The sequence below is a fragment of the Dermochelys coriacea genome, chromosome 9 (genome assembly GCF_009764565.3).
Source record: "Dermochelys coriacea isolate rDerCor1 chromosome 9, rDerCor1.pri.v4, whole genome shotgun sequence".
Taxonomy (NCBI): domain Eukaryota; kingdom Metazoa; phylum Chordata; order Testudines; family Dermochelyidae; genus Dermochelys; species Dermochelys coriacea.
The window spans coordinates 34,093,189-34,113,265 of NC_050076.1; the positions used below are offsets into that span (position 1 = coordinate 34,093,189).

The 20,077-nt window shown below is 40.4% G+C and overlaps 1 protein-coding gene across 1 annotated transcript in view; it reads left to right on the forward strand.

The window, feature by feature from the left end:
• Positions 1-20,077, forward strand: part of DNER (delta/notch like EGF repeat containing) — a 292,812-nt gene that overhangs the window by 191,353 nt on the left and 81,382 nt on the right. Inside the window, exon 5 of the mRNA XM_038417626.2 lies at positions 1,602-1,747. Coding sequence (XP_038273554.1) covers positions 1,602-1,747 — 146 coding nt within the window. The remainder of the gene's footprint in view (positions 1-1,601; positions 1,748-20,077) is intronic.

A 20,077-nucleotide genomic window follows, 5' to 3' on the forward strand; every position in this document is an offset into this window, starting at 1 on the left:
GGTCTGGAATAAGCTTGACCCACCTGAGATATTTATAGAGAAGTTAAGATACCTGTAGGACTCTATTGTTTTAACCCATTTGCTATGCATATGATGCACCCTTTGGCAAATAAATACTACTTTGTTCTGAAAAAGCTGTTTCTTTGTCACTGCAAACTTAATCTGTCATAGTCTCCTGGAGGAAATGTGTAAAGATGCCAATACCAGTTTGACCTTCAGATTAACATGATTGGTAAATAGGAGGGCTGCAAGCCACAGATCCAGTCTGAGTGGTAGGATTGTGGTGGTCTCCTCAGATTGAGGTGTAGGAAGCTAGAGCCTGTCACCTGAGGGGTGCACTTAAAAGGGGCCAAAAGCGCAGCTCTCTCTCTAACTATGAAACTCCCCATTCATTCCCTCCCCGCACACCGGGGCTCTCTACAAACCCATTCTGCCCTCTGCCAGGGATTCTGTGTGCCTCCATTCCTCTCATACCTTCACTTTCCCAGTCATCATCTTCCATTTTTTTCTTTCGCTTTCAGGGAGTCAGTATTTTGAACTGTATTGGGAGGGTGGATAGAGTTGATATGGAGGCATTGTTATTATGAATGGTGTTAATGGCTGCCATCAACTCTTTGATCTGCAGATAATTACAGAGTAGTTGAAGGTGCTTGTTCTGCTGACCAGATGGTGGGGACAATTTGGGTCTCCCATTTCTTCCTTCTGTTTTTTGATTTTCAGTAAAATCAATAGGGTTCAGTCCAGTGATACCTAGAACAGCCCTGAAGTTTTGGAATTGATTGAATGTGGTGTTCAAAAGTTCTCATGTTACACTGAAACAGAGTAATGCCTTCAAGTAGAGTGTAAAGCTGCGCAACTTTGACCTAAAATGCTACTAGGAAACATTTGAGTCGTTACTGATTTGTTGTAATTTATGTTGTGTTGTTTCAATGATGTGCTTATAACTCTATTCAAACTAATTTTTCCATGCTACAGATTGATTATTTAAGTTAATTTTTAACCTAATTTGTTCACTGTGGTGTCTTTGCTTTCATGTTACCCTTAAAAACTGAGGGAAATAGAATACAAAAGAGTTACAGAAATGTTTAACATTCTGCCTTCAGCAGACAAAATCAAGTAAAACAAGGCTTTTATTTTGTCAGTTCAGTCTACTCTCCTAAGCTATTGTAGTTGTCTGTTATATATTTTGTGGTACCTAAACTAAAATATAGTTTTATCGGAAACAAGGCAAATTGAAGATCAACTTTAAGGCCTGGTTAAGTACTTTTTACTTAAGGCCATGTTAAGCAAATTATTCATTCATTCTTTGAGGTGAAATGGGAGTTTTGCCAGAGAAAGGAGTGCTGAATGAGACTCTAATGATGGATCTCGACTCTGGAATGTCTTCCATTTGTCAGTCAACTTGATCAGTAACATGAACAAATTCCACGCTAACTTAAATCCCATGTAAGCTTTCAGTAGGGTTTCATGAGAAGTGTATGAGGGTGAAATTTGAACCATAGTTTCTTTGTATTCAATATTTTTTACTTTACAAATAATAAAACTGTTCATTAGAAATTTTTATTTTAAATTAAAAACCTTTAATCTCTGTTTCTTTTCAGGTTTTGTGAATGATTCAGTTACTAAATGCATTGTGGCTTTACGCTTAACTGTGGTAGTAAAAGTCAGCACCTGCATGTCTGTGGGAAGCCAGTCAGATGACTTTCAGTGTTTGGGAAAAGGAAAATGTATCACAAAACCATCTGAGGTAAGGTGAAACATTATCAAAAACCTTATTTAAAGAGTAGAGATTAAATAGGGTAGGACAAATACATAGCTAATATGTTTAGACTGATACTTCTATACTAATTCCACTGTGTGTGGGTGTGTACATGCATGCATGTCTATATGTTTCAAAAGCTGGTAAAGGTTACTGAGTAATAACAGTGTACTTATCTGTCACATCATTTACAAAACTCAAGATCTGAAAAGCAAATAAATAAGTAATTAAAGATGTGAAGAATCAAACATTGCCCAGATAACAAAAAATTATTCATATCAAGTATAAAGTAATGTATATTTCATCACAACACAACCAACTTAACTTTCACCATCAAGGAATACTTTTCTTCACTAGTGATCTCAAAATATAAACACACCCCCTTTTGAAACAAAAGCATTAATTGATACATGTTCACATGAATGATCTCCATCGTGTTGTATTGGAAATTTCTTAAATATTTAGGTAAAGATCAGTAGAGTGGGTACACAGCTTCCCCCGAGGACTATAGCCTGGCTTGAGAGCAGAGAGGGCAGGGAAAGCAGAGGCTGCACTGAAGAGAGCTGAGTTGCAATAAGGGGTGAACCCAAATCTTCACGTGAACCCACAGACCTGTACAATCCGGTTTGTGCAGCCCATGCAGCTCTGTTGTTTTTAAGGTTTTATGTAATCTTACACCATTCTCACCATGTATGTTAGTCTGTGTAATGACTTATTCAGAAATTACAAAATGGTGCCACCGATTCATCTAAGCATAATGTAGTGGGGTAGTTACCCTGCTGCAGCCCTGAAGGGGTTAAACCAGCTCTGGGAGAGGGCTGCTGCTGGTGAAAGCAGCAAGCCTAGGCTGATAGGGGAAACTGCCACAGCTGGGCCACACCCCATCAGGCCACAGCTGGCCCTGACAAAAGGGCTATGAGCCAGGAGCTAGACACTCTCCCTCCAGCTTCAGAGGGAGAAGGACCTAGCTGCCTGGGAGCTGAGGGTGCAGGCAACCGAGCAGGGCTGGGGAAAGGCAAGAGGAGCAGGGGAGCTCCCACCTGGCAACTCCCTAGGCTGCAGGCCTTGTCAAAGGCCAAACCAGGTACTGGTGTTGCAGAGGCTGCAGCCCAGGGACTAGGCAAAGGCAGCAGGTCCAAACCCCCTTTTGCCAATGATGAATGGCTTATACACTGCAGTCTGCCCCAGTGAGCGGGGCTAGATGGTGACTGGCAGTAGCCATAGACTGAGGCGAGGTGGGGATAGAGGGTTGGGGGTTCCCCTGGGTGGGGAGACCCAGAGCTGTGGGGTTACTGCAGGGGGAAGAATCTTGCTGTAGTGGAGCACCAGGGTCCGGGAGGGACACGGGGGCCAATGACAGGTGAGACATGGACCAACAGAGGGCACTCTGGAGGACAACCAGCGGGAGGCGCCGCTGGGTGAGTCTCACGTCGCTATATATCAGCTTGGGTAGAGACAAGGCAGAGCTATTTGAGTAAGATTGAAAATCAAAAAAGATACACTAGAATTGGAAAACATACAGTGAAGGGTAACAAAAATTATTAGAGTTATGGAACAGCTTTCATATGAGGAGAAATTAAAAAGACTGGGACTGTTCAGCTTGAAAAAGAGACACAAAAGAGGGATATGAGAGAGGTCTATAAAATCATGACTGGGGTGGAGAAAGTGAATAAGGAAGTGTTATTTACCCCATCACATAACACAAGAACCTGGGATCACCCAACCAAACAAATAGGCAGCATGTTTTAAAAAAAAATAGTAGTATTTCTTCACATAATGCACAGCCAACCTGTGGAATTCATTGCCAAGGGATATTGTGAAGGCCAAAACTATAACTTGATTCAAAAAAGAATTAGATTTGTTCATGGAGGATAGGTCCATCACTGGCTGTTAGCCAAAATTGTCAGGGATGCAATTCCATGCTCTGAGTGTCCCTAAGCCTCTGACTGCCACATACTGGGACTGGATGACTGAGGATGGATCACTAGTTAATTGCCCTGTTCTGTTCATTCCCTCTGAAGCATCTGGGATTAGCCACTTTTGGAAGACACAGGAAACTGAGCTAGATGGACCATTGGTCTGACTCACTATGGCCATTCTGATGTTTTTATATTCTGTTATGTTCTTCCTTACTATACCTGATTACTGTTGACTTCACTTCTCTTTCCCTTTAACAATACTATACTGAAGGACTATAGTAGAGATCATTGGAATTTCATTGATCACTTTGTGGTCTAACAGTTCCTGTAGACAAAATAACATGCAAAGGAAAGAATTATAAAACCTTCTGCTAAATTCTGTTATCTGGTTGTCATTTTTACTACTCTAGTCTGTTTGTTTCTTTAAATTAGGCCACATATTCTCCACTAGTTTATATGGAAAATGTCTCGTGTGTGTGTATGTATATATATGTATATATATTTTAACAACAAACATTTTAGAGCAGAGTAAAAATCTAGATTAACTGAATATTTAATATTCACATGGGAGATAAAAATAGTGGTGGCTGTTGAGCAAATTAACATCTGTTAGCCTTCTGTGCACAGAAAAGTTGGCATGTTTGGGGAATTAAATAATAGCTCAGCTGCTACCATTTACTAATTTAAACTCTAAACAAAAGCGCATTACATTGACAGAAAATTATAGTTTGAACTGCAATGATAATAATTGAACTGCTAAAATACATATATCCATGACAGAATTAACATCTGGAAGAATGGAACAGCTTCTTCAGATCTGAAAAATAAAGTTTTTAAAATACTTGAGATAATCTGCACGCAATTACTACAAGACCATTTTAGAAATAAATGCTACTTTCCAGTTTAGGACCTTACTGTAGTAGTTGTCTGTCAGTGTTGTTCATTCAAGTAGTCATGTTTCCTATTTCATAAACTAGTTTAATTTTTTTAATTTATTTCCTTCTAAATTTTAAATTTTTCTTTCAGAATCATAGCTTTCTAAATCACATAAGCTTCTTACATAATAATACATTAAACAGTTAGTATGGGACATCATAATGTGAATATGTGCCCATTCTTTATTTAGTAAGAAGAATGATTTATTTTAGTATGAATAATTTTATTTGTTTGGATTTTTAAATGCATTAATTAACACTCCTAAAGCACAGGTACAAAAATTTTGAAACTTTATAAGAGTAGTTCAACCAAAAATCATGTGGAAGATAAACCATATGAACTAGAATGTTCACTAAAAAAAGGAGGAAGGCACTACACTTCTCCCTTTCCTCTTTCTCCCTGTTTATTTTCCCACCTTCTCTCTCTTTTTTTCCATCTGTTAATATGTTGTTATATTACATAGATCTGAAGATCTACATTGACTGATTGATGCATTGATCTGTATCTGACTGTTTTGGAAGAAATGATGATCTGTTGGTGTATTCTGTGTTTCATTCATGAAGATGTGTGTATTATAATTTGTAATGAACCTATTTATATAGATCTTTGACCTGAACCGTTTTACAAAAAATAAAAAAGAAACAAAATTGGTTCAGTGCTATCAAATAGGGTCTGTCAATCTTCAACTTCAAAACCCCATTCAATATCCACCACTCCACCTTAAAATCTTTGGAAAACAAATGCTCAATATAAGCCTTGATGCAAGCTCTGGCAGTCATTAAATCCAGGCCTTGGCAGACCAAAGGGGAAGTACTTTCCAGGGGTGAAGAACCCTCACTGAGAATGCTCAATCAGTAGGTCGCATTCATGTAATCATTACTAGTCTTTGTTGTTGTAGTGGCATAGAACCACATAAAGAATCAGTCTATAGGGAGAACAAGGCATCACACCATTTAAAGTTTTATAGGTTAAAACTCAGAACATGGAATTATTTTTGCAAACAATGGCCTTTCATTGACAAATTTCAAAACACAGGTTTTTTGACGAACTCTAAAGCTGGTAGAGAAGCGACATACATTTTTAATAAAAATAATGAAAAAAGGATAAATTTTTTGTCAGAAAATTTCAAATTTCAAACCTTTTTTGCAGCAACTCTAAAAATGAATGCATTAAACCTCAGTCAGAAATCATTTGGTATCAGTGCCAATCACACAGAACAGATGTAACGTTCTGCCTATGATAAACATGGCCAAATAGCCAGGCAGATGTATTTTGAAATTTTAGAATAGTCTTAAGGTATGTCCCCCCATTTAGAGTGTATTACAGTCAGGCAATCCAGTCTTGATATGACAAAAGCTTGGATGACCTTGATGAGATCTGTATCTGAAAGAAAATGTTGCAACCCTTTTGCCAAGCACACATGAGTTGTTTTTTGGTTAAGTGCTGAAACTTGTAACATCCAGCAGCTTCTGAACTCCAACTAGATATCTAGCTTGTAAGCCTTCATAAGAAATGGTAGGCTTTGCTATTTCTTCAGATTGTATCCTGCGCCTTACAATCATCACCTTTGACTTTTCTGGGGTGAACCTCAATCAACTAATCCTCATCAACACCCCAATCTCTGTTAGACATGAAACAAGTCATTCAGCTGCGCTGGCTGTGCTAGAAGAGAGAGAAATATAAAGTTAGATGTCATCTGCATACTATAGACAGCACATGTATTTCTAACCTCCTAAAAGTCCAAATGGTCATTGAACAGGAGAGGGAACAGAATGGAACTCTCTGTGTCTCTGCATGGGAGACCCCTTGAGGGAAATGAGTAATTGTCTAGGACTACCCTCTTGGTTCTCTTAAGGAGAAAGGAATGGAGTCACATGAGGGTCTCCATCTATTAGTGCTAGGCTCTATAGGGGAGAAAACACACCTGATTGTGTTGCCCAATTTGTTGAGTGGATATTGATTATATCAATTTTCCTTTAGAGTTTAGAGTTAAACTCCCAATTGACAAAACAGTTAAACTTTTTGAAGTTCGCCAGGTTCCCACCCCAGAGTCAAACACAACAGAAAGATTAAGTTCAATTTCAAATTCAGTTTCTTGTTGGGGACCCTGATGTGCACAACAGTGGCTCTCAGAGTAGAGCTGAGATTTTAATAATTTTATTAATACAGTCAGTAAAAACACAAATGTTCCAAACCAAATGAGAAAGTAACTACAGTGCAACATGAGTCTGATGTCCCACATCATCCCATATGCGTACTCTCACAATTCTCATGAGGTAGGAAGGCAGGGTCCTATCTAATCTCTGGCATGCTAAACTAGTCTGGTGGTCAAGGTCCTGAGAGCTCTCTAGCTTCTGTGGTGGTTGGGCCAATTATAGGGTCCGGTGGTTTCCATGAATATGCATATAAATATTCTGCTTCATCTATCCAAAACTAAATTCCTCACCCTGGTAATATTGGGGTGTCCTTATCCTATAGAAAAGGAGTACTTGTGGCACCTTAGAGACTAACACATTTATTAGAGCATAAGCTTTCGTGAGCTACAGCTCACTTCATCGGATGCATTTGGTGGAAAAAACAGAGGAGAGATTTATATACATACACAGAGAACATGAAACAATGGGTTTATCTCCTTACACACTGTAAGGAGAGTGATCACTTAAGATAAGCCATCACCAGCAGCGGGGGGGGGGGGGGGAAGGAGGAAAACCTTTCATGGTGACAAGCAAGGTAGGCTAATTCCAGCAGTTAACAAGAATATCAGAGGAATAGTGGGGTGGGGGGGGGGGGAGAAATACCATGGGGAAGTAGTTTTACTTTGTGTAATGACTCATCCATTCCCAGTCTCTATTCAAGCCTAAGTTAATTCTATCCAGTTTGCAAATTAATTCCAATTCAGCAGTCTCTCATTGGAGTCTGTTTTTGAAGCTTTTTTGTTGAAGGATAGCCACTCTGAGGTCTGTAATCGAGTGACCAGAGAGATTGAAGTGTTCTCCAACTGGTTTTTGAATGTTATAATTCTTGATGTCTGATTTGTGTCCATTCATTCTTTTACGTGGAGACTGTCCAGTTTGGCCAATGTACATGGCAGAGGGGCATTGCTGGCACATATGGTAGATGGCATATATCACATTGGTAGATGCGCAGGTGAACGAGCCTCTGATAGTGTGGCTGATGTGATTAGGCCCTATGATGGTATCCCCTGAATAGATATGTGGACAGAGTTGGCAACGGGCTCCAACGAGAGACTGCTGAATTGGAATTAATTTGCAAACTGGATACAGTTAACTTAGGTTTGAATAGAGACTGGGAAGGAATGAGTCATGACACAAAGTAAAACTATTTCCCCATGGTATTTCTCCCCCCTACCCCACCCCCCACTGTTCCTCTGATATTCTTGTTAACTGCTGGAATTAGCCTACCTTGCTTGTCACCGTGAAAGGTTTTCCTCCTTTTCCCCCCCCTGCTGCTGGTGATGGCTTATCTTAAGTGATCACTCTCCTTACAATGTGTATGATAAACCCATTGTTTCATGTTCTCTGTGTGTGTATATAAATTGCAACTGTAAACCAAGCAAAAATCTTATGTTAGGTTTTCCTATAACTCTGTGTTTTTACTGGTTAACTTCCTTATGCTAAGGTTTGTAGGTCTAAAGCCTCGTGCTAAGTGCTCAAGCTGAGTCTTACAGGGTTTGGGCCTGTAGATTCCTTGTATTACCGCTGGATACAATATTTATATTCTGCAGGCTACAATGATCAATGATAACTAAACCAGGTAACATATCTAAAAGAATCAGGAATGGTGATCATCAGTGATCACAACTGGTACAGTTTATGATATGCTCTAATACTAACTAGGGCCACAGCTGTCACAACAGTCTTCCTCAAAAAATGAAAGTTTGAGCCTAGGCGATAGCTGAAGAGATTTTTTTTTCTTGATCGAGGGTCTAACAATTGTTTCTTGGAAAAAGAAGCTGGTAACTCGCGGGTGCCCCCGTTCTCCCCTGACGCCCCCCTCTCCACAAAGGAGTTTGTGGCCCTTACATGCACAGGAATAAATGGAAGGACTCAGATTATGTCCCGAACATATTTGCCTATTCAGTCAAAGGGTGCGTAGACTTCATTTTTGGAGGTGGTGGAGGCAGTTACATATATTGAGTCAAAAGGAGATTTACTAATTCACTCCATCATTGGCCATTTCTTTGCTCACTGTACTTTATCACACCACTTCCAAGAGGCTGAAATATTTTTTTATGTGGTTGTCAAGGTTCCTTCCCCACTCTGAACTCTAGGGTACAGATGTGGGGAGCTGCATGAAAACCTCCTAAGCTTACTTTTACCAGCTTAGGTTAAAACTTCCCCAAGGTACAAACTATTTTACCTTTTGCCCTTGGACTTTATTGCTGCTACCACCAAACGTCTAACCGGTATATTACTGGGAAAGAGTCTGTTTGGAAACGTCTTTCCCCACAAAATCCTCCCAACCCTTACACCCCCTTTCCTGGGGAAAAATTCTCACCAATTTGCATAGGTGAACACAGACCCAAACCCTTGGATCTTAAGAACAATGAAAAAGCAATCAGATTCATAAAAGAAGAATTTTAATAGAAGAAAAAGTAAAAAGAATCACCTCTGTAAAATCAGGATGGTAAATACCTTACAGGGTAATTAGATTCAAAACATAGAGAATCCCTCTAGGCAAAACCTTAAGTTACAAAAAGACACAAAAACAGGAATCTACATTCCATTCAGCACAGCTTATTTTCTTAGCCATTTAAAGGAATCATAATCTAACGCATATCTAGCTAGATTACTTACTAAGTTCTAAGACTCCATTCATGTTCTGTCCCCGGCAAAAGCATCACACAGAGAGAGAGAGAGAGAGGCTTTGTTTCTCTCTCCCCTCAGCTTTTGAAAGTATCTTGTCTTCTCATTGGTCATTTTGGTCAGGTGCCAGTGAGGTTATCCTAGCTTCTTAACCCTTTACAGGTGAAAGGGTTTTTCCTCTGGCCAGGAGGGATTTTAAAAGTGTGAACCCTTCCCTTTATATTTATGACAGTGGTTCTCAAATTGAAACATTTTTTGTTGGTCCTACAAAATAAGCAGATATCCAACCCCCATTTTTCTGGCCAATGAAGTAATACTGTTAAAAATAATAGGTTACTTGGAGATCATTCCTGAAATGTGTTGTGCCCTCAATCCCCATTCAAATCAGCATGAGTCAAAGATCCAGGGAATTCAATTTTAGTATACATCTGTTATAGCAAAGAGCATACTGAAAACAGACAAGTGAATAATAATAATAGGGAGCATATTTATTAAGGGAATAACTTGCAATGGGAACTGCTTCTAGCACACTGTAGCTTATGGCTAACTACCAGCAGCAGGTGGAGCTATTGGACCTAGAGAAGCCATAGAGAGGTCAGTTTCTGAAAAAAACAGATTCCAAAGTATTATAGGCAGAAAGAACTAGAATTAGAATTAGCAATATCCTTCATAAATCTTTGCTACAGATAAAATTTGGGCTCACAACTATAACTATTCTTTAATTTCTACAGAAAAGTCCTTCAATTCTTTGGAACATACTGGGGAAACAACCCTAACATTTATGATCATCTACATGCAACCAAACTACTTTAAAAATCATTCTAGACTGAGGATAATCAGCCAAGGCATCAGTCATGTTTCTGATTTCCAAATATAATTAATTTATGAACAGTTTTTTTTACTCCATTGAGAATAAAAATATCATTTCATTTATTTCTCCTTACTGATTTTTCAAACAGAAGTTTTTTTGCTCTTTAGCCCTACAATTTAAAGACTGGAAACTGATTCAGAACCAATATGACCAGTGTAGTTTTAATTACCTTGATTGTGGGAGGTGCATGCTACGTTGAGTGGGATGTTTTTTACACTGTTTTCCTCATCCAAGGTGAGACATGCCCTGGAATGGCTTGGTGATTTTTTTAGTGGTATAGCAAGCAATTGCCAAAATTATATACTCAAGGTGACTCAGTGATCGTGCCAATTTCCCACAAGGCTGATCTTCTGTCCTTCTTTTTGCAAAGCTGAAACTTTAATTTTATTTATCATTACCACATGCCCTTTATGATTTTCTGTTTTTTTATCTATAATTCATTCTGTTTGTGTAATCTAGTCTTCCAAGATGCAAAGCGTGTTTTTAGAAGAATGTATAAAAGGCCTAGTGCCATGAATAAGCTAAAAGCTCCACTGGCTGTAGTCATTGCCTCCACTGCCAACAGGAATATTAATGACCAACTTTGTTTATGTACCTCACCATTTTGCTTCAAATGCATTTTAATGCAAAAGAAATATGCTACCACATCTGCTTAACTGGAAAGTAAATTATAATTAACGGTTTCCTGTAGTATAAGTACAGAGGCATGCTATAGAGCGTGTAAAACAGTAAACAAATAAATTTGGTCCAGATCTAGAGCTCATTACCCAGCTTTTACTCATTCCTTACTCAGGAAAACTCCTGAGTAAGGAATATGTTGGCCCCCTATGTTTGGATGGAGTCAAATATTATTTTCACCAGCTGTTGAATACAATGTACTAGTAAAATCAAAAGGGCTTCCAGGGTATAGAGTCCCTTCCAATTTTTGCTGTACTGATGATGAGAGGAGTGCAATGCACAGTCCTCTGGTCCAAATTCTGTTGAGAGAGTGGATTCTGAGTCAAGGTTGCATCCTCTTCCAACAGAATTTCGGCCTGTGTAGGAACACCATCTCCCTGAATAACATTAGATAGGCCAACAAAAGCACTTGTCCATCAACATAGCTGTGTCTACACTGGAGGTTTTGTTGGCATAGTTTTGTTGGTCACGTGTGTGGTGTTTTCCTCTCTCCCTCGCATTAACATAGCTATGCCAGTATAAATTTTAAGTTTAGACGAAGGCTTTGATTCATACACGAAAAATGTTCTTAATTAGGTATCATCTTTGTATGCCTTGCAACATACATGCATGATCTTTGTATTTTTGCCAGTATGGGCTAACAATGAGGTTGGAATAATGGCACGTAAATCATGTGTAATTAGCATCTTTAATCTTCTAAAGAAATGCATACTTTTTAAGATCTATATTATGATGAAGGAATCAATGACAGTTTAAGTAGCATAAACTTTATTAGTTTAACAATAAAAAAAAACCTTGAAGATCTTCGTACATCATTTTTCTTTAACATTAATAAATTTTCATAATATGGTTTTGCAGAACGTCACTATATTACATTCAAGTTACAAAAATAAATCTGATTATATCATTAGAATAAACCAGAATTTACAAAAAGGGTATTTTCAGTGTGTCCATTTTTGTCACATGCAGAACACAATATAACTCCAGACTGTGCCATGATATATACTGTGGCAAATTATAACAAACATGTTTTCTATCCAAAGTTTTAAAAGTTTAAAAACCTGTAAGAAAACACACATTTGAAACACACATGAATATTGTAATTTGTTGTATTTAATCAAGAACATGCACAAATTCAGTCTCTGCCCGGAAGAGGTTAATCTAAAAAATAGTCCGTGCTGAATATTTGCCCCAGTAGCTTCACAGTGAAACTCTTAGGTAAAGCTCCCCTGTAAACCACCATATGTGCCAGTACAGTTTACCCTGGTTTCAAGTTGGGGCTGCTGCACCAGTGCTAATTGGATCCTATAGTAATTTTCCCTGTCTATATTAAGGGTTTGTGTTGGTGCAGAGATATTGGTGGTACCATTCTGTTTAGGATTATGACAATGTCTGAAATTCCCATGTAGAAAATTGAAGGAGACAATTGAAAAATAATATGCAGTGCCTTTATGTATGTAGCAATAAATAAATATAAATGCACTAATAAACGCTTCAAGATTCAGAAGATGTTACTGCCTATCAGAAAAGTTATCAAAACCAGACCCAGCTGACCTAGCTGCTAAAGTTATTTAATTCCTTCTGAAACATGCAAATGTTCTGGTGTGTTTTCTCTGAATGACATCAGTATGATACCAGCTCTATTCAGAGGCAATACTAGAACAGCATATTTTCTGGACATTATTCAGTATGTCATTTAGCACTGAACCAATTACCACTATTAGCATTTAAGTCATCACAATAGGATTTCATTAAGATAAATGACAGGAAGGCCACACCTCTCCTGATGCTACTGTTTTAGTCTGTCTGGATGCATTCAGATGCAATAAAACAGTGAATGTAGTGATATACGTTCTGATGGCAGTCTTCACAAACAAAGCTTTGTTTCATAATGGAAGCCAAAGTATTTTAGATAGAGGCTTTCATTTACATTGGTGTAAGTCAATGACTTCAGTGGAGTTACTCCAGATTTACATCAGTCTAAATCAGAGTAATATTTGGTCCATACATTATAGTAATTAGCCAAAAATTTGAACGAATATTAAGTCTTTCGGAGCAAGAAAGAGGCAGGCATCAGTTTAGGTCTGGACATCGTTGTTAAGGACAAATCTACTATAATTAAGAATGCAGAATGAATTATCTGTCTCAATGTAGTTTTTATAATCTCTCTTGTTTGTTGTAAAAATGATATCAGAAATCCAGCATCTGATACGATGATTATTACTCTTATTTATTTCCAGTAGTACCCACTTAGCTTGTTTTGGCTGTAGGTACAGTATATCACTAGAAAATAGCAGAGAATTTATATTTTGGATTTGCTAATAAGAAATTGGTTTGATTTCAATTTAATTGCTACCCAAATCTTTGTGTATGCTGCTGTTCTAGATTTACACTCCATATTATAGTTAACTAAAATACACAGAAGAATTGTATATAAATTACGTTATTTGGTTTGAATTGTTTAGTTATCATTCTATTTAGGATTACGACAGTGTGTAATTTCTTCTTCACTTTGTGTGGCTTTTGTGCTCAAATTAATGAGCGCATGTCACCTACTCAGGAAAAAAAAAAAAAAACACCGTGATTTGGGAAAAATGAAGATGACTTATGTAATAGCAAATAATGACACCTAATTATCTCTGCAGAATAACTTCTGTGAATTCCCCCAACTATTATTTATCATTAGAAATTTGAGTTTGAAGTGTTGCAACCCTTTTCATTGTCAAAATTTCAAAAAAAACATTGTTACTATAATTTATGGTAAATTGCTACTACATATCTTCCGACATCATCATCATCATTATCCTTAGCTTTTTAACTGTCCATTTTGTTAAGATTAATGAGTAAAACACATTTGAATTTTATGCCTCTCTTACTCTGGTACCTATATAACATAGTGACTAGTATTCTGTGCATTTGAGATGATAGATCTCCATGTTTAGTTGAGTGGACATGAGGGTGGAAAAACATGATTTTCATTAGTATTTTAATTTTTTCCATTATGCTTTTTCTAAATAAATTACTGCTCACATCTTTTATAACTGAGATCTGTGCTGTACTTTGGTCAGTTTAGATATGTATTTGAACACCCTGAAGTTTGGTGAAGTTCGCACTGGATTCTGATGCAAACTTCATCACTGACCCCAATCTCTGTAATAAGTTGAATCAAAACTCCAGATGCAAGCATCTCCAGACTGTGTGGAAGTTGACATCTGGGTCTTAATTTAAACTCTGACTGAAGCCCTCCTCTGCCTAAGCAACACCATTCTCAAGGCTGTTGTAATGTCATTGGCTGTAATCAGAACTCCTCATTTACTTCAGTGTAAAAAGAAAAGGAGTACTTGTGGCACCTTAGAGACTAACAAATTTATTTGAGCATAAGCTTTTGTGAGCTATAGCTCACTTCATCCAATGAAGTGAGCTGTAGCTCACGAAGCTTACGTTCAAATAAATTTGTTAGTCTCTAAGGTGCCACAAGTACTCCTTTTCTTTTTTGCGAATACAGACTAACATGGCTGCTACTCTGAAACCTGTCATTACTTCAGTGTGGTGTTCTGCTTAAAACTGATAACATGATATGGCTCTAAATCACAATTTGCTGTTCCTCTACTGCAGATAACTTTCTGTGTTGTACTGTTATGTACTTTCCTTCCCCCAGTATACTCAGCCATGCAGGGCTGACCTAAGGCAATCTAGTGCCTCTATGGCTCTGCCCTGTCCTATAGCCCCACTCTTACTTGTGCTGGCAGCAGGATTCAGAGTTAAATTGAATGGGGTATTGTTTAAGGGTGTGTGCAGACTGAGACAAACATTAGTTAAGTCAATTCATATTTTCATTACATACATGCAGGGGTGCTGGAATGATTTTTATAGTGGGGTGCTGAGAGACATTTACACACTGTAAGCCCTGTATATAATTGAAATCACTTCAAGCCTCACACAATGGGATTCCAGTTCTAATTGAGATGTTTGGGCACTAATAATAATAATTGATAATAATTAATAATAATACCTAGCTCCTAAATAGTGCTTCTCAAATCACTTTATAAAGGTCAATATTATTATCATTTTACAGATGAGTAAACTGAAGCATAGAGAGGAAATGACTTGCCCAAGGTCACCTCAATAATCCAATGGCAGAGCCAGGAATATAACCCAGTTCCAAGTCAATGCTCTGTCCACTAGGCCACATTACCTCCCCATCACACAAACACTACCATTATTATACAAATATTGGCTCAATTTCAGGAAAGCACTTAAGCATAACCTGGAGTTTATCTGGAATTGCAACTTTTCTGAGATGTTTTATCCCGTTTCTCAGAAATAGTTGTATTCCAAAAGAGGGAGAATAGTCCATCTGGATCGTTGCGTTGTGGGTTCCATTTCTTTTTGTGTAGACTGCTCTAGAACAATAATTTTCTAGAGTTTTGGGATTCTTAGATTAGCAGCACTTCAAACAAAGCTTCCTATCATAATGTGCACATGCATAAATGTTAATGAAATATACCTGCAAAAACCACTGAAAGTGAAATTGAAAATGACCTCAGGACATTGACTTCTAATGAGGTAAATTAGGATCAGTGAATTTGGCTTTTATAAAAGTTGGCAAAGTATTGGCTTCAGATGTACAATCAGTGGCAAAGTACACCAGGGAAAGCAGCCTTCCCAAACCTCCACTGTCCACAAAGCAGTATTAGTTTAGTCAGCAAAGTTTGAAATGCCTTGTAATTTAGAAATGATGAATGCATTTACCTGTAAAGGTGATAAAGCAGAATAGCAAGTCTTTGAGTCTTGATCAGGTCTAACCTCTGGCAAAGCAGTTTGCTGAGGGGATTGATATTGGAATGCAAAGCCTTTCCTATATACTTTGCCTTTTCAAATAAAGCTCAGGTTGGAAGTGAAAACATTGTGACATATGATAGATTTTTGGTGGCCTGTGTAAAAATAAGTTTGTAGTTCATTGCGTAAGTCCCAGTGATGAGCTGCCAAAATCTGAAGAACCGGTTCCTTCACTAGCTCTGGGTCTTCAGCAGCACTGAGAGACCCATCGCCGAAGTGCCGCCTAAGACTTGGAGCGCCCCTGGGTGAGTAACAAGGGATTCTCAAGGGGAGCCTCCCCAGCCTGGAGCTCAGATGGGATGGACAGGACGCTCCTGTGGGCCAGAGTTTCCCAACCCTTTAACAACCGGTTTTAAACCAGCTTCTAAATTTAACAACCGGTTCGCATGAACCGGTGCGAACTGGCTCCAGCTCACCACAGGTAGGTCCTACGTAGCAAGAGTCGCATCATAAAAATCACTTTCAAAAGTGACTTCAGCACTGGGGCGTAACTCTTATTAAAGGTCAATGGCACTTATATTTCTGAATACCTCAGAGTATGTTTACACAATGAAATTAGGTCGAATTTATAGATGTCGGTTTTGTAGAAAGCATTTTTATACAGTCGAGTGTGTGTGTCCCCCACACAAATGCTCTAAGTGCATGTAGTCAGCGGACTGTGTCCACAGTACCGAGGCAACAGTCGACTTCCGGAGCTTTGCACTGTGGGTAGCTATCCCACAATTCCTGCAGTCTCCACCGCCCATTTGAATTCTGGATAGAAATCCCAGTGCCTGATGGGGCTAAAACATTGTCGCGGGTGGTTCTGGGTACATATCGTCAGTTCCCCATTCCCTCCCTCCCTCCGTAAAAGCAAGAGCAGACAATCATTTTGCGCCTTTTTTCTTGAGTTACCTGTGCAGACGCCATACCGACGACAAGCATGGAGCCCGCTCAGCTAACCGTCACCGTATGTCTCCTGGGTGCTGGCGGACATGGTACTGCATTGCTATAAAGCAGCAGTTTATTGCCTTTTGGCAGCAGACAGTGCAGTATGACTGGTAGCCATCGTTGACGTAGTCCTGGGTGCTCTTTTAACTGGGCGCTTGGGCAAACATGGGAGTGGCTCAGCCAGATCATTTCCCTTGTTTCGTCTCATGGCGATTGAGTCCTACCAGCAGTGCACTGTCTTTTAATCTGCAGCTAGCAGAAGATGATGGCCAGTAGTCATACTGCACCATCTTCTGCCGAGCACCTAGGAGGTGACAATGGCTAGCGGTTGTACTGCACAGCCTGCTGCCAGCATGATGTATAAAGATCGATGAAGTGGCTCAAAACAAGAAATATACCAGATTTGTTTTGTATTCATTTTCTCCTCCCTCCCTCTGTGAAATCAACGGCCTGCAAAACCCAGTTTTGAGTTCTGTCATTGAGGTTTTGAGTTCTATCCTTGAGGCGGCCATTCAGTTTCTCGCAAAGCCACCCCCTTTGTTGATTTTAATTCCCTGTAAGCCAACCCTGTAAGCCATGTCGTCAGTCGCCCCTCCCTCCATCAGGGCAACAGCAGACAATCGTTCCGCGCCTTTTTTCTGTGCAGATGCCCTACCACGGCAAGCATGGAGCCTGCTCAGATCACTTTGGCAATTAGGAGCACATTAAACACCACACACATTATCTAGCAGTATATGCAGCACCAGAACCTGGTAAAGCGAAACCTGCGAGTAGGCGATGTCAGCGCTGTGACGAGAGTGATGAGGACACGGACACAGACTTCTCTCAAAGCACGGGCCCTGCCAATGTGGGCATCATGGTGCTAATGGGGCAGGTTCATGTGCTGGAATGCCGATTCTGGGCTCGGGAAACAAGCACAGACTGGTGGGACCCCACATAGTGTTGCAGGTCTGGGACGATTCCCCCGTGGCTGAGAAACTTTCGCATGCGTAAGGGCACTTTCATGGAACTTTGTGACTTGCTTTCCCCTGCCCTGTGGCACAAGAATACCAAGTTGAGAGCAGCCCTCACAGTTGAGAAGCGAGTGACAATAGCCCTGTGGAAGCTTGCAACGCCAGACAGCTACCAGTCAGTCGGGAATCAATTTGGAGTGGGCAAATCTACTGTGGGGGCTGCTGTGATGCAAGTAGCCAACACAATCAAAGCTCTGCTGATATCAAGGGTAGTGACCCTGGGAAATGTGCAGGTCATAGTGGATGGCTTTGCTGCAATGGGATACCCTAACTGTGGTGGGGCCATAGATGGAACCCATATCCCTATCCTGGCACCGGAGCACCAAGCCAGCGAGTACATAAACCGCAAGGGGTACTTTTCAATAGTGCTGCAAGCACTGGTGGATCACAAGGGACATTTCACCAACATCAACGTGGGATGGCCGGGAAAGGTACATGACGCTCGCATCTTCAGGAACTTTGGTCTGTTTCAAAAGCTGCAGGAAGGGACTTTCTTCCCAGACCAGAAAATAACCATTGGGGATGTTGAAATGCCTATAGTTATCCTTGGGGACCCAGCCTATCCCTTAATGCCATGGCTCATGAAGCCATACATAGGCAGCCTGGAAAGTAGTCAGGAGCTGTTCAGCTACAGGCTGAGCAAGTGCAGAATGGTGGTAGAATGTGCATTTGGACATTTAAAAGCACGCTGGTGCAGTTTACTGACTTGGTTAGACCACAGCAAAACCAATATTCCCACTGTTCTTACTGCTTGCTGTGTGCGCCACAATATCTGTGAGAGTAGGAGTGAGACGTTTATGGCAGGGTGGGAGGTTGAGGCAAATCGCCTGACTGCTGGTTACACACAGCCAGACACCAGGGCCGTTAGAAGAGCACAGGAGGGTGCGGTGTACATCAGAGAAGCTTTGAAAACCAGTTTCATGACTGGCCAGGCTACGGTGTGAAAGTTCTGTTTGTTTCTCCTTAATGAAACCCCCCGCCCCTTGGTTCACTCTACTTCCCTGTAACCACCCTCCCCTCCTCCCTTTGATCACCGCTTGCAGAGGCAATAAAGTCATTGTTGCTTTACATTCATGCATTCTTTATTAATTCATCACACAAATAGGGGGATAATTACCAAGGTAGCCCAGGAGGGGTGGTGGAGGAGGGAAGGACAAGGCCACACAGCACTTTAAAAGTTTAAAACTTATTGAATGCCAGCCTTCTGTTACTTGGGCAATCCTCTGGGGTGGAGTGGCTGGGTGGCCGGAGGCCCCCCCACCACATTCTTGGGCATCTGGGTGAGGAGGCTATGGAACTTGGGGAGGAGGGCGGTTGGTTACACAGGGGCTGTAGCGGCAGTCTGTGCTCCTGCTGCCTTTCCTGCAGCTCAACCATACGCTGGAGCATATTAGTTTGATCCTCCAGTAGCCTCAGCATTGCATCCTGCCTCCTCTCATCACGCTGCTGCCACCTTTTAGCTTCAGCCCTCTCTTCAGCCTGCCATCTCTCTTCCCAGTCATTTTGTGCTTTCCTGCTCTCTGACATTGTCTGCCTCCGTGCATTCGTCTGTGCTCTGTCAGTGTGGGAGGACAGCATGAGCTCAGAGAACATTTCATCGCGAGTGCATTTTTTTTGCCTTCTAATCTTCGCTAGCCTCTGGGAAGGACAAGATCCTGTGATCCTTGAAACACATGCAGCTGGTGGAGGAAAAAAAAAAAGGACAGTGGTATTTGAAAAGACGCATTTTATAGAACAATGGGTACACTCTTTCACAGTAAACCTTGCTGTTAACATTACATACATAGCACGTGTGCTTTCGTTACAAGGTCACATTTTGCCTCCCCCCGCCGCGTGGCTAACAGCGGGAAACGTTTCTGTTCAGCCATAGGCAAACAGCCCAGCAGGAACGGGCACCTCTGAATGTCCCCTTAAGAAAAGCACCCTATTTCAACCAGGTGACCATGAATGATATCACTCTCCTGAGGATAATACAGAGAGATAAAGAACGGATGTTCTTTGAATGCCAGCAAATATACACTGCAATGCTTTGTTCTACAATGATTCCCGAGTACGTGCTACTGGCCTGGAGTGGTAAAGTGTCCTACCATGGTGGATGGAATAAGGCTGCCCTCCCCAGAAACCTTTTGCAAAGGCTTTGGGAGTATATCCAGGAGAGCCACAAATGCCAGGGTAAATTAATCATTAAATATGCTGGCTTTTAAACCTTGTATAGTATTTTAAAAGGTACACTCACCAGAGGTCCCTTCTCTGCCTGGTGGGTCCGGGAGGCAGCCTTGGGTGGGTTCGGGGGGTACTGGGTCCAG